General features: G+C 27.2%; 1 protein-coding gene across 4 annotated transcripts in view; it reads left to right on the forward strand.

Annotated features, from left to right (window-relative positions):
* The window catches only part of Ask1 (apoptotic signal-regulating kinase 1), a 91,763-nt gene that overhangs the window by 10,784 nt on the left and 64,273 nt on the right, over window positions 1-16,706 (forward strand). For all 4 annotated transcript variants that reach the window (XM_067268929.1, XM_067268926.1, XM_067268941.1 and 1 more), the window contains 5 exons: window positions 6,940-7,076; window positions 8,807-8,983; window positions 12,744-12,854; window positions 14,852-15,018; window positions 16,407-16,482. In XM_067268929.1, the coding sequence (XP_067125030.1) occupies window positions 6,993-7,076; window positions 8,807-8,983; window positions 12,744-12,854; window positions 14,852-15,018; window positions 16,407-16,482 (615 nt within the window). In that variant the 5' untranslated portion in view covers window positions 6,940-6,992. The remainder of the gene's footprint in view (window positions 1-6,939; window positions 7,077-8,806; window positions 8,984-12,743; window positions 12,855-14,851; window positions 15,019-16,406; window positions 16,483-16,706) is intronic.

Genomic DNA, 16,706 nt, shown 5'->3' on the forward strand with positions numbered 1-16,706 from the left:
GAATGTTTATATTCTGTGTATTTCATTAATGAAACAACAGATTATAGTTAATTAAAATAATTAAACTTTTAAGACGTTGAAAACATTATTTTATTTAAATAATGTGCAATGTTGAAAAAGCAGCTGAAAAATATTATCGTTAGCCCATCTTTAGATTATTGTTATTGGATTTTATTAATTAAATTCTTAAACTCATGGAAGGTAATCTTAATGTATGTAATCTAATTAAAATTTGACCAATTTTCCTCATTTGTTTTTGCATTTTATTACTGTTTTTTGATCATAAAATAAATTAGAACTGCTAAATATTATAAAATCATTCTTTCGTTGAAAAATATATAAATTTATTGTGTAATAATTCAAATCATAAGCTACATTGAACTTATTCTTGCTATAGATATTTTATTTTTTGTGTTTTATGCTTTCATTTTCATTTCACTTGGATTTATCCCAAGAATTCACTAGTTTTGGCATTCTAAATATTCAGATTAACATCATAAATGACCTCGAGGAGCGAGTCGAGCTGACGTAAATGATCTAAAAATGTTTTGGTTAATATTAAATTCTAGTAATTTATTGTGTAACCTGTGCGAGACTATGTAACTTGAAAATTAAAATTAAATTTATTGTTTATAATGCATTTAAAATCTCCTTATGGTGCCATTGTGAATAAATAATATAAAGTTTAATCTTGTCATGAAAAAAATAAATTTATAATACATTTTTGCAATATTTTGAACAACATACAAGAATAGGAACCAATAAAAAGTCATTTTGTTTACTTTTTCTTGATGTAATATATAAGTGGAATGTTTAAAGAGTAGATTAATGTTCAGAAAAGTTTCCAAAAATTAAAGTTTCTGGTTTATATTTTTGTTTTATGTTGAGCATTTATCCATGGAAGTAAGTTTTGTTTATTTGAATTTATTTTTTAAAGTTAGTACAGTTCTTATCAGTTTATTATATGTAAAATACATATAATTAATTTTAATAAGTCATCATTGTCATTATCATCAACCATGCTTATCTACTGCAGGATATAGATTTCTCCAGTACTTTTTTTTGGTCAGTCGTACTTGTTGTTTTTCAAGTTTACTTTGTGAAAGCATCCTGCCATCATCATCATTCTTTCGGCCTCTTTCAAATGATCCAGGTTGAAAGTGTAGCCATGGGATCATATTTAAGCACTGCAGCTAACCGTTTCTAATTGTAGTGACTGTGCAAACGATGTTTTCTATAATTTCAATTAGTAATTCAACAGTCAGTTAACTGGATCAAAAACATTTTTGTTTTCACTAAATTGTACCATCCCTACTTTCCATGTCAAATTACTTAAAAATTCACATCTCAAATTTGGAGTAATTTGAGATGTGAATTTTATTTATTTATAAATGAATAACTTAATTATCTTCCATTTTAATCAAAAGAAAATTTGAGTTTTTCCTCTCTTGCTGGATCTGTAGATGAAACCATTGAACACTGGTAGTTGGTTTTGGGTTTGCACCCCTACCCTCATGCTGGTCATTTGGAGTTTTCCATAGTTCTTCGTGTCTCTAACATTCAAATAGAGCTACTTTATGATAGAAATCCCTTCTGGGAGGCATATCACTCGTGTTGTGTTGCCTTATCCCATCAATCCAATCTAATTCAGTTCTTGCTAGGTGTAGGCACAGCAAAAAAATCATGATGTGTGAATAAGAGTTTATACATACATAGCAATCTTTAATGTATATGGCAAAAAACTGTGGGGCTGCAGAAATATAAAATTTGCCATGTACAGCATTTTGCTGTGACTATCATGTGAAAGGTTTTATAGAAGTCAAATCACACATCAACACCATAAAAATCCTACAAAATAACATTTAATAAATAAATGTTTTCAACCATCTTAACTGGCAATCTTCAGGTTAATTTGAACTCAAATATTCAAATAAAATTAGAACAACTCTTTAAATATAAAAAAAAAATACGGAAATGATTGATTATAGGTTCACGTACAATACATTTAACTAAATGTAAGCTATCAGATTTTGAGTTTTTTAATCAGTTTATAATAATGAGGGCTTTCTGCATTACACCAACATGCTTGACACCATAAGTGAACCTAATTTCATCAGGAAGAGTGCTACAATACAGTTATACCACAAAATTAATAAACTGTGTAATTAGTGCATTTGAAACACCCAGTGCAAATCGAGGGCAGAGAGTGATTAAAAAGAGAGTAACACTAGGATGTAATCCAGTCTTATGTAAATAGGTTGCAGACCAGAACAATCTGAGCCCAGTCTACCATACTGTGTTCATCCTTTCACACAAAGACAGAGTTCTCAGGATTCTTTCAATTGTTGACACTATCGTCATTACTAATCATACATCGGCATTACCATGGGAAACCTCCGCAATAGAGTTAAGGAGCAATAAATATGTGACGAACAAAAGTCCAAGCAACATTGTACTGTTGGCATTCAGTAATGGAAGTCTTCGGACAACACTAGGATTATACCTAAACAATCCGAACAGCATAAAACACATTGAAATCGTCAAAGTTTACAAGGCTAATAGACTCCTTGGGTTCTCGATGTCGACTCACTATCTACGTCGTGGAAATTATTGTACGAATATAGCTTTAAATATTTTGTTGCGTATTGTTTTTTAATGTTAACAACCAATATGTGCTATTGTTTTATTTTGTTTTACCTTTTAAAGTTAAATTTTTATTATTATTATTATGTGTTTTAAAGTTAAATTTAATTTGTGTGTGTTCTATGTAGTTTTAAATTTAATTTTTTTGTTGTGTTCAATTACATCATATGTTCGACAGCTGACAAAGATCCGTTAACCGGGTCGAAAATGTTTGTTTTTCTTTAAATTGTATCTGCTGGAGTAATTTAAGGTGTTAATTTTGTTTATTTATAATAATATAAGTTTATATACATATAAAAATCTCACAATACAACACAATTGAAAGTCATTTAAAAGAAACGACCTCAAATTTTATTTCTCTAAATGCATAAATCAGAACTTTGAATTTTTTTTCACAAACTGTGCCAAAGTTACATTTGTGCCAAATGTAAAGTTTTTAGCTAGTTCGAAAGTAAGAACTAATTTAGGTATGCTAATAAAAGAAATTTTGTAGAGGGAATTAATTACACAAATATTTTTAATATCTGAAAACTTTCTAATATATGTTTGAGTGTGAACTTACACTGATGAAATGTTAATGATAAAAATCAGCCAAGTAATTGTCCTCCCCTTTTTTATTTTTTTCAAAGATGAGTTTTGTCTTTTTTATTGTGTTGTCCTATTTCAGATTTTCTTTATTTGTGATGTAAATTTATTATAATGAACTATCAAGGCAAACCAAATATGGCATGTTTTTTTGTGTGTTTATAATTTGATTCTTTGTTTGTCTAAAATTCATTGAGTACTGACTATAATTTTTTTTATTATACTTAAACTTATATTTACATTTTATTATGTATTATAAAATGATTTAATTTTCTTGTAGTAAGCTATATTTAACATAAGCAAAATTCTGTTATTGAAGTCCGACTTACTAAAACCAGTTATGTGATACTTTCAGACCTTTTCAGTTCATTTTTTAGAGGGTAAAATTCTTGAAAAAATAAAATATGAACAGAATTAAATATGATTAAACTTGAATATTTTTTTGTTTATTTTTTTCTTTTTGTGAATTCTATCTACAGACTATGGACTGAAGAAACCCTAAAGTAGAACTGATGTTTGCTGTTTGCTGTTCTTTGACTCTAATATGGCAGATGTTTCTGTATTAAAGTTTTGGTGTGTTGATGAATATTCTATTATTAAAGTGTAGTTGCCAGTTTTCATCATCATGTCCTGAATATAGTCAGATAATAATCTAATGACAAGACTTGGGCCAGTCTGGTATAGGAGTCACATTATTGAAATTATATTTTATATAACTTATATGTATTCCTGTATATTTAATTACACGAATTAAATATATGAGAGCCATAGTAGGGGGTCTAGAAGAGCTGCACGTAGCTTGTGTGCCACAGTTTGGGCCACTGTGGTTATATACTATCCAAATGTAAGCAAGTTACATATCATTGGCCTAGTTCACAAACCTCTTATCTCCAAATTGTATGTATTTGAGATTATTGTACTAGTATAATAAAGATGATGTGACACATCATCTTTACAGTTGCAAATCTCATGTTTCTGGTGCATATATTTTATAGAGGTAAAAAATTCATTGCCACAAATGTAGTACTTCTCTCAAAAACCAGTTTCTGATGTCTCCTGTAAAGTAGGTATTTTGGTTGATACAAGGTTTGTGAACTAGGCTGACAATATCTGTGCACTGCTGAGGTTTATACCTGCATATACTCTACTGTGCATAACATGTATATTACTTTGAATATATTTAGTTAATATACTGCTACTATGCTACAATAGTAATGTTTATATATATATAATTTCTAATTTGTTACTTCATAAATAAGAATGCAACAGATTAGATACATAAAGAATGGCTTGTTTGCAAATCAATAGGTTTTAAACTTAATTAAAAAATTTTTTATATAACTTGTTTCAGTTAGATGAAATATCTAAAAATTCTGATTATTTTGCTAACAAACTTGAAAAATGTATAAAAGTTTACATAAAGAAAGTATTTATTATGTAAATTAGCTTGATATATACAATATATTTATAGTTTCTAACTTGTAAAACAGGTCTTACCTTCATAAATATGCATCTAGATTTAATGGAACCTCTAACCTACGTTAATGTCATTCAGCCTATCATTAAACAGTAGAGTAAAATTGCTTAATAGTGCATCAGAACTAAAGTTTTGAAATGTTTAGATTTAAAATAAAACTTATTTTGAATAATAATTGTTTTAGTTTGAAAGTTGATGTATTCACAGATTGATTTTTATTTCAAAAGAATATTCGATTAAAGTGATAAGTCTGTTAAAAATACTATTGACTTTGGCATTTCAAACGTCAAAAAGAATCTAATTTATTCTAACCAGTTTAACCTTGAACGATACTACTATTTTTGAATTACTTGATACTCCTTCAATGAAGGAAGTGCAATTTTCTCTTTCAGTTATCATATACAGTAAATTAAACTACGCTATTGTATATTATATAAGAGATCTTTACAATGATTATTAATTGTGTAGAGATAGTGTAGAACAAGGTTAAATTAGTTACTAGCAGAAGAACAGTTAATATTTTAAAATTTAAAACGAGACCTAGTAGCATCATTGTGATTATTTAATATAAGATGAACAAGATATGGTGGTTCTGAAGGAGTTAAAGGTTTTGTTGACTTGGCAACTATGTTCTTTTCATGTAACATTCCTGGAGATGAACGTTATGTACTTAAAAGTGATAGAATGCCAATAGTAAAGCACATTATTGTGACACTTTTCAAAGCTTTAGCTCCATCTTTGGATATAAGATGATTGAATTTAAGCACATCTCTATAAAACATTGTATTGAAAGTGGCATGCATACATTCTGTCTGAAAATGAAGTTAAAGGTGACATTAACATTTGTAAATGTTATTAACACCTGTAAATTCTTTTCTTAGCTTGCATTGTCTTTAATATTTCATAATAAATTGGACTTGTACAGTTTAAAGAGAGATTTTTTGTTATCTTATTTTGACTTTTTAAACTACATAATTATGTCAAATTACCGTAAACATAGCTGGACTTTATATTACATTTAAATATTTAAAGTGGAACGTTTTGGTTGAAAATTTAAGTTAAGAATGAAGAACTTTATGATCTTTTTATGTGAAATTACCTTAAAAGTGCATCCAATAATTTATTTTTATATCGCAGAAAGATTTCTACAAACTTCTCTCTCTTGACTCGCATATAAGTTTGGAAAATTGCAGTAATTGCACTCTTTTATAATTTTTAATAGTGCGTTAAATTGTGTTATTATATAAATCTTTTATAATCTTTAATAAAAGAGTTGCATTTGTATAATTCTTGTTGCTATTTCTGAAGAGTTTGTTTATTTTTTTGATCATTAAAGTATACGAAGCTCGGACATACTTTCATAACATTATTATTGCATAGCAGAGGTTTCGAGTGCCATTTTCGGAAGTAAAACATTTCCAAAAGATTAAATAAATGATAAACTTCTTTAAGTATGACTGAATTTTATTTATGTTTTTGATTGTTAATTTACAGAGTGGCTTAAAAGAATTATTCAGTCATTAAACAATTTTATTAATTTATAATATAAGATACTTTTGTGTTTAATTTGTGTTATATCAAATTGTTTATTACTTGAAAATATTGCGTTTTTTTTTAAATTTCATCTTACAATCTAGATCAGGGACATGCAACTAGAACATTACAGAAGAAAATTGCCAATTAATGTATTGCAATTGAGAGAGTTGCATGCGATTGATATTAAAATTTAGGTGTCAGAAGCATTTCCTTATAATAGATTATGGTCTTTTATTGGAAATGAAAAGTTTTCCAGTGTACCAAGTTCTGCATATCACAGCATTTGGCATTGTCATTCAGTTAGCGTATTGAAGTTTAGCTTATTTTTATGATAAGATTGTTTATTAATATCGTATTTAATAATAGAATTTGTTTTATTTTAAATATAAAGTAGATGAAAGGCCAGTTAACTGAGATACATATAAAAAATTCTAAGAACAACTAAAACTGATTTTAAATATCTGTATGTTTGTATTGCTGATTCAAATTTGAATACGTGAATAATAACAACATAACCCCTAATATAATTCCAAACAAATTTTAACCACTCTTAAAAAAAAATGTATATCTTGGTTAACTGACAATGACATTGAAGAATCAAATATTTATTACTATATTGATATTGATATTTATATTTTTGTGATTGTTTTTCTTTTTAAATTTAAGTTTTTCAATTAATTTATGAACAATCTTTTCAGATATAAATGATTCCGGAAGTGATATAAAGTAATTTCATATAAATCATGTAATTATGAGTGATGCCGACGTAAAATCTGTTTCCAGCCATCATTCTCATTCTCGTTCCAAAATGGATGTGGTGTGCCTGCTTGATTTGGTGAGTTAACGTTTCTGTTAATGACTTGGAACGTAGATAAAATAATTTATTGTTCTTTTGCAAACAAGTCAAACACTTAAGAAACATTTGTAATATTAAATTAAAATGAAGTTCATTTTCTGACCATTCCTCATATTCAAATAGTCAAGTCTAAAGACACTCCTTAAAATAAAGAAGCTGATAGGAAGTGAGTAGATAAACTTTTATGAGACCGATCAAAAAGGAATAATCCTTTAAACTGGCAGGTTTATTTCAAAAACAAATATTTTTGATAAGTTCAAACAGCTGTCTTCAGATTTAAAAACAAAGTTCTCCACCCTTTTGTGCCTGTTTTGAGAAAATATAAAGTGATATAAAAATGAGTTTTTGGGCATCTGTATTTCTTCATTTTTCAGATAAATTAAACTAAAAAATAGTATAGACAATTAATGTAATATTATTTAATGTTTTATTTTTATTATTTGTTATAAAGCACCTTGTGCATATGTGGTGAATGCCCATGCGCACACAAATACATTCACACTCACTCAAGCTGCTTTACATGATTCAAATATTTTTGCCATGGAAGCTATCCTGTATTCGACAATACAGTGCTTCCACTGGGAATATGCATATACGAATTTATATTCGAATATATAATAGCAATCTTATCATTGTTTTTCACTGTAGTATAGAAATTTGTAATAAGGTACATAATGCAGTTATAAAATATTAATTTAAATTAATTCGAAGTATGTTAAAATATGATAATAATCATACAATGTGTATTTATATTTTAGAAAATACAAGGAAAGCAGCGCTTCCACAGCTTTCATGATGGCACACCACTGTTGTATAGAATTGTTTTCAAACCTAACGATAATTATTTAAGATAGTTGAAATAAATCTGCTGGTTTAAAGGTTTACTTACTTTTTAGTTGTTATTTAATCAGTCTTTTATTCCTATTTTATGAGACCAAATCTCATTATCAGATTGTTCATCAAAAAGAACAATTTTTAAAAGTTGAACAAATCCAAAAATTAAAAATGACTTTAAAGGATTATATCTTAAAATTGTAATTTTTGAAGCTTTTAGAAGTAACTTGTACAACTTGCAGGACTCATCTTGTTGTCATTCTTTATTTTAAGGAGTGTGTTTAATTTTAAAATTATCAGAAAAATTTAGATATCTCCATTCATATAGTTATATAATGTAACTAAATCTGATAGAACTAGATGGGATCTTTTCCTCCCAAAATCAAGATAATTAATGTAATATTATCTTAATGAAACAATTTATTAAATAATTAAATAATGAATTATTTAAATGAAACAATTTATTTGACTATTAAATTTTCAAAAAACAAAGATACATCTACATGTAGGGTCAAATTTATATGATTATAAATAAATTTAGTCTAAGTAGTACTGAATTATTCTGTACTCTGGTAATCAGTTTTACATTTTTCATAAAACATTTTTGAGATTTATAGTTTCTTATTTGGTTTCTTTGTATAAAGAATAGAAAATGACAATATATTAGTTTGAGAGTATTCATTTTAACAGTTTTATTCTTTTAAAATTAGTACAAAATCATCAAATTTATAATTAAGGAAAGAATTTTAATTTATTTAACCACTTATGTAAAATTTTACCAATGAAAACAGTAATAGTTGTTGGCAAATTAAAGTTAGCAAGACAAATGTGTGTTATGTTCTTAATTAATAATAAGATATTATGATTTTTTTAAGGTAATTACTGAAAATTTGAAACAACGTCAAGCGGCATATGAAGAAATTCAGAAAGTGTGCCATGCAATTGGAGCTTCATTACAGCATATTCAATATCAAAAATTGGAATTCTGTGAAGGAAATGTGTTAGATTTATTCTATAATGCTGATGTACTGATTGTTGATATTTCAATTACGGTATGTTAAAAAGTTTTAAATTGGGTTTTTTAAAACAATTTTTTATTTAGATAGAAAATAAATTAAATATTAACACAATATTCTGTAAACCTTTTTAGTATGTAGCATTGTATTAATAGTTGATAAAAATACACATATTTTCTGATATATGTATACAAAATCTTGTTTTAAGTTTAGCACATTAGTAAAGGACATTATTTACATATATCTAATTCATACTGCCTTTTTCAGAGCAAAGGCTTTTAAGAAAAGTCACTTTTGTACTAAATGTTTCATCAAAAGTTAAAAAGAGCAATAAAATTGAATGACGATATCAGATTACTAATAACAGATTATATTTGTAGCATACAAATACTAAGAAATAAAATCAAGCTGCATTCTTGTGGCTGTTCCTACTCTGAACAAAGCATAGTTTGAATTTGATTCTTCAAATTTAGATTATACTTCTGAATTGTTTTGATTTCCTTTAAGCATTTCAAAGCTTGAGTTTGAGAAGCAAATAAAGAAAGTTGTATGTGAAAGACTAAATAAGTCTTTTGCGACTTATTTAGTCATAAGATATTAATAATTTATTTTTTTATTGAATATCATAATAAATATATAGTATTTTTAATATATGAGTTGGGAAAGAAAGTCACTTAATACCCCTGCCACAGAATACAGAATGCACCCAAAGAATGTACATTGAGCACGATATGTAACATGCATAACTCTAACTGTTCGAGGTAAGTCAATAAAATCTTCCAACAATCAATTCTGTGTGAAATTTTGACTCTAAATGACTTCACATATGACCCCCTTTCCATTTACAGTTTTGGAGTTGCATTCAATACGGCCACCATATTGATGGTGGTCATGTGTGTAACACACACAAATCTGTTTCTACCTTGGTCTAATGTGTTCCTGACATGAACGAATTAACTTTGGGTACAGTACATTCTATATTCTGTAGCAGGAGTGTTAAGTGACTCTTTCCCATCCTATACGTTAATAGTAATAAAACACTTTAAACTGAAATAGATTTTTCATTTTTAAGTGTTTTATAACTAAAATTTGCTTTGATTTTAGTTACATTTTTACTGTTATCAAGGTATTAAAAATGGCTGACTGTAATTTATATAGTAAAAATTATATTGAAGAATACAAATTTTTTTTATGTAAGACTGAAATAATATATTGTGAAGACAAAAAGTTTTTTGTCTTCACAGTGTTCTTCAATATATTTTTTACTATTGGTATATTTATTATGATATTTTTAATTACATTAAATGAAAGTGTGCTCGGCTTTTTCAAGTAGTTTTTTCAACTGTTAAGGAAATTTAAACCTTATCTACTTTTTCACTCCAGCACTAATTTTTGCTAACATTTTTGGGTTTTATTATAACCCTTCGTCAGACTTAATTTGAATATATCAAATTTAATTCATTCTAGTTTTTTTAAGACTATACTGATGACGTTTTGGATTAATTTGAATCATAGTTGTTGTAACTGTCCAACTAAACACTCTCAAAGCTGAAACAGTTGATTAAAAACACTGCATATCACTTATAATTGCTCCAGCACATTAAAATTTAATGAAATACAAATGCTAAAACAATTTTTGTTTCAATTAAATTTTAATTTGCTGGAGTAGGTATGAGTGGTATGCAATGATTTTAATTTTTCAGTTATAGTTGTCTATGCTGTTACATAATGTATTCTTCAATTAAGTATTTAAAATGTTAAAAATTTATCTATGATTTTTTTTATAATTATATCATATCATTAGATACAATTATATATTGTTGCTTAGAGGAAAGGTGACAACAATAATGAGTTGTTGATGAACACAAATAGATATTTATTAGTCTGCAGAACGTACTAATCTGCAGCATGCAGTACAAGAAAAACTGAACTTCTCTGATAATTTGCGGTTTTATAGCGCGAAGGAGCATTCTTGAAATATGCAAATGATCGTAAATTAATGTATGCAGGCACTTGAACTTTGAAAATGTGAACATAAGAAAGCTGATTCACCATAGAGCAGGTTTGAATCAGAGACCTTCTGATTCATAGACAGAGGTAATAATCACTGCGCCACGGAACTTGACAGTTGGAAACAAGGGAATTGTGGCAATATTAATGTGAGGATAGCCGGAGGTAGAGAGTCTGGGTTAGACTTTCTACTACTTAATTGGCAGTGGGATGGTAAATCCTGTCCAAAGGGTCATAAGACGGCGATTTTATGTGGATGTTAAAGCAATAGAAGAAAAAAAGCGGAGACAAAATGATTGTAAAATCAACATCTCCTGTCAGGATTCTCAACACCAGTTAAACTATTTTTCTGCAGTTTAACTCACAAAAAGTTTAAATAGGTCTAGGAGGACTAATCAATGAGTGGAGAGGATACATAGGTGGAGCGATAAGATTGTATATTGGAGCTGAACTTAGTAACAAGACCATATTTAAACAATAAACAAGATTTAATAAAAGGAAAGGAAAATACAACAATACAATACTGCGAGGATATTATTCCTAATCTACTCTAGTCACGAGAGAGATTTTACAATACTTAAATTATACTATGTCGTCTCATGTAGTATTCGTCGGCTTCTCGGTAGTCGGAGAAATACGGGAGGTGGAGGAAGAATATGGGATGTACTTCTCTTGTATCCATGCACTAAATTATATAGGTCAAAGGAGAGTTGTTATGGCAGCAGACCATCTTCTATGGCACCTTGAGGATGCCTGGAGTTATATGGCAATTACGTCTTGTCGTCAACTGCCTCTTATGGCATTTCAGGGTCTTCCGAGAATCGCTGGCATCTATGTGACAATATCAATTATTATGAACTGCCCAGAATGGTGGAAAAATCTCTCTTTTTAGCCCCTTTTCTGACCAATATCATCACAGGGCTTCACAGGATGCATGATGAGCACAAAGAGGGCAAACAGACATATGGCCATCCAAATTATAGATAAGGCCATGTATAGATAAGGAAAGGAAGTTGATTTCCCTTTTCTCCAAAAACAATGAATGTAACTTCCTTTCTTGCGAATAATAATTAGAGAAATATATTATCTTATACTGTAATAATTAACCTAATAAATCCTGATTCTCACATAAATCTTTATATATTTCTGATTTCAACTGAAATTAACTATGTGCTGTCTATTAATTATGTGTACAGTTTAAGGGGAGGATGGAGTTGTTAAAAGTATATCATTATACACAATAGACAGGAAAGAGATCAAAACATTATCTATATGGACTTTTTTATTGGCGTTAGTGGCATACAGATTTCTTTCATGTAAGCCTACTTACAAATCATGTGAATAAACTATCAGAAAATAGCAGCAGAACATTTTGAAGTCATTTCTTCAATATTGAGACCCATGAACCCATTGTATAAGTAATTAAAGCAGAGGAGATCTTCCAAAAAGTACTTCATTGTACACAATAGGGATGTAAAATGGTTTAAAAACTGTGTACGTAATTAATGAATAACCCCCCTAGTAATTATTTACCTTACATTTAATACATTTAATACCTTACCTTACATTAAATAATAGAATTATATTATAATTAGTTATTAAATAATTAATAATGATGATTCAATAGCTGTATGTAGTGCAGTTCAATTAAATTCACACTTATTAAATTTGGGTTTATTAAATAAATTAATAGTTGGAAAATTAAAATTTTAAAGTGAAATTACTACAATGGTTTATAAATTAATTTCCATTCAATAAGTTTCAATTTAAAAAATTCTTCTTATAGGATCAGAAAAGTTCCTTAATCTATCACTTGGGAGTTCGAGAGAGTTTTAATATGACACAAAATATTTTGCTTTATAACGATATTGATTCAACTTCATCTCTTTCTCTTAAAGTAAGTATTTCTTCTTATAATTTTCAAAAAAATTATACATATAAATTTAAAATTAACTTGATGAAATTGTGAAAAGTTAAAGGATGCAAATATAAACATCCAATAACCCGCTTTTTAGTTTAATGTGAAACGATTGGTGTATGGTTTTATCTGAATTAATATTTGTGGAAGTAAAGATCGGGATGGAGGTTTGGGTAGTGTAACTGGCAACATGTTTGCATGGCATGTGGGAGTTATGTATTCAAGTCCCTCTTTGGGCTGATTATTTTTTCCAAAACCTTGTAAATTAATTATTAAATATTAATTTAATTATAATTATTAAATTTATCAAGTGATGGTGTCTAATGCCTACCTCTAGGCCATATTACTTGACTTTTAAGTAATAATTAGTAGCATTATTATAGCTCAATGTAATCTGGCATTTTATCTTCATTTACAACCTCTTCTAAAGGAATTTAACTCAGCATAAATTGAGGGCTGCTTGTATTTATTATTTTAATCTGAGGTCATTTTATCATATCTTAAACAACACTAAATAATATAAATTGAATACAGTTATTTTTAAAAATTAAACATCTAAGGATAGAAAAACAAATTAATGAAAATTTTAAACTAAGTTTTTTCTATAAATTTAATATAAACATAATGGATATTAATAATTTTTCACAATTAATTGTAATTTCATACTTCTTTTACTATCACCACCATAATGATGGTGATAGTAAAAGAAGTATGAAAGTTTTGGATCAATTACAAAATATTGATGATGAAGCAAAAAAAGATAATTGTAATTTTTCAAGATTTGTTAAAATTGTATATTTTAAAAGCATTATATTTAAAAATTTAAAACATTTAAAAAAAAATTACAATATCTTTTGATGAGCTTATTAAATACTTAAGTAAAATTGTTATATTTAATAATAATTTGAATGAACTGCTTATTCTTTCCAAGAAAATTATTTTTATAATACTTTAATAAATCATTGTTAATTTTGTTTAGCAAAATAAGGTGTCAGCCTACTCCCACGAGGATTACCTATCATAATTTATAATGGGCAGCGTGTAGATAGTATTGTTTCTCTTTTTGAAGGATGGAGAACAATACTGGTCAACTTTCATTGTAGTCAGATCTGCCTGCATTAAGCACAATTATAGCTATCATTTAGACTAAGATGTGTTTGTATTAATTAATCAATTGGACTGTTTATTTTGAAAGAGGTGCAAGTCCATTTATTGTTGTTTTGAGAAAATTAAAGGTTAGCATATTAGTCAGTTTTAAAATATAAATTAATTATGTCAAGTCTGGCAATGTTTCTTCTAATTTAGCAATACGTAATTTGATTATATAAATTTCTTTTAGGCGAATTTAACTAAAATAACATATATTTACGGGCTGTAAATGGATTTACACCGTTTTTGTAATTAGTCAATTGTAAAAATCATTTAATTTCAATTATGAAAAATTAAATATCACTTGAAATACATTGTGTTTTATTCTGATTTTGTTTATAAATAATAACAAGAAATAAAATAGTGTTGTTTATTTTCAACATTAAAGATATTTACTTATTGTTAATGTGTTTTATGATAAGTTTATCATTATTATGAGTTTATTTAGGCTCATTACATGGATTTTTTTTTCATTTCATCTATTTCCATTCTATCAAACTGTGCTTTTGTTGGTAAAATGCAGATGTAATTTATGGACAGCCCATAAGTGCTTAATTAGACTGCAGAAAATGGACTTACACCACTTTCATAATCAATGGTTATGCAATGTCATTTACTGACAAATTTTTAGTTAATCAAAGCATATGGTTATTATAAAATACTAAGTGTGAATTGTTTATAAATAAAAAGTTTACACTAAATTATATGTAAATCATGCAATTTCTCAATATTTTCAAAAATGGACTTAACCACTTTCAAAATAAATGGTTCAATTAATCATTAAATTTGTTTGAGAAAATTATTAATATATATTTTTCATTTTACAGTTGTCATGTCAGAACTATAAACTAATAACATATAAATTGAATGATCTTGGCGTGTGCGTAGAAACTGATCCAGCTGGATTACGATTGGTTCCGGATGATGTACTCGAATCGAAACATTTGAGTTGCAAATTGAAGAAATTATTACAAGAAGTTGAACTACAGTCTAAGTAAGTTATCTGTTTTATTTGCTTCTGTAAGTATATAGTTTCAAATAACATTACATTAAATTGTTTTGTAATAATTGAAATTTTGTAAATAGTGTTGGGACAATGATGAGTCCTTTAACTTAGAACTGAACTTTATTTTAATCTGAGACTATGTGTATTTGTTGATACATCCATAATTTGGCACCAACAGAACAACGGGTTTCTTCCTGGCTCCTGCAGCCTTCATGGGGTATTGCCAGTCCATATACAGTTTACAACATCGATACTCGCTTTAGTTTCGCATTTCCAACAAATAGAAATTCACACACACACACACACACACACACACTAACAAATGCTAAAAAATATAAAACGAATATTTTACTTTCTTGTGAGATTTATATGTAATTATATATTAAACTCTATAAATGAATAGAAAATTAGAAAATAGTGTGATTAACATGAGCTAATATCTAGCATATTTGATAATTATGAAAATTTTTGAGTATAGAAGCTAAATATATCAAGTGGTTACATCATTGCTCACTGCTAAGATGAGAGAACATATTTTGGAATAAGTAATTACAGATTGATATAAACATTTCAGTTTAGAATTTTTGTTTAATATTTAATTTATATTATGAAATTATTAAATTGAAATAAATTTTTAAAAAAATTAAAAATTTAGTAATATAAAATAATTTTTAATTGCAGAAAATAACTGGCAGTTATCATTTCATACCTGTTTTTTTTCACTTTTTAAGGAATGACTAATTAGAATATTTCCTAAATAGAAATAAATCAATAAGTTATTAAATGATTCCTTAATTATTATTAAAAGAATCTTGTATTAAAATTTAGACTTTTACAAATTCTGAAATTGTTAAAAGTATATTGCAAACTGTAATAATGAATTTATAAGTGATTATTTGAATAAAAAGTTGTTTACTTTCTTTTGTCAACAATTTGATTTCATATCATTTGCATTTTGTTAAGCTGCATCTATGTTTACATAAAGTTACATCATATTGAAATTTATATCTTATCTAGCTGTACCTTATCATATATCAGACCATTCCATCAATTTAAAAGTATAATTCACTTACTTGTGTTAAAAACATATAAATATATATAAGAATATTAATGTTACAGTTCGTTTTATTTTATATATTTACAAGAGAAACCTTCCAATTCACACATGAAATTAATGATAATTCAGAGGATGCTGCATTTATTTGTTTCTGAGAAGAATGAATCTTATTTTTGATTTTCTTAGAAGAAAATACATTCAGTAAATCTTGAAAACGTCATTAATTTCCTATATGGGTTGGAAGGTTTCCCTTGTTGGGATTATACTTTATTAAAAAGTATATATATAACATAATAAATTTTTATCTTATTTATTTTAGAGCTCACATGAAAGAAAAGTTTATTTCTGATTTAAGATCTATAAAGAAAAATTTCACTGGAGAAGAATTAGCTCAGGTAAATATGATTGACTTTTTTTACTTTTTAACTTTTCTAAAATTTAAGTTTGTTAATTGTAAAAACTGTGAGTGTTTACTTGTAATGTCTTTTAAAAATTATAAGCTTGCATATAATGTCACAGAAAACACAAATGAATTTTTTATTTTCTATGATGATGTGTATAATTTTAATGGTTACTTAATTCAGTGAAGGCTAACTGTTGACCCAACATAATATAAAAA

Source organism: Centruroides vittatus, unplaced genomic scaffold (genome assembly GCF_030686945.1).
Source record: "Centruroides vittatus isolate TY-2023 unplaced genomic scaffold, ASM3068694v2 contig_1078, whole genome shotgun sequence".
NCBI lineage: Eukaryota > Metazoa > Arthropoda > Arachnida > Scorpiones > Buthidae > Centruroides > Centruroides vittatus.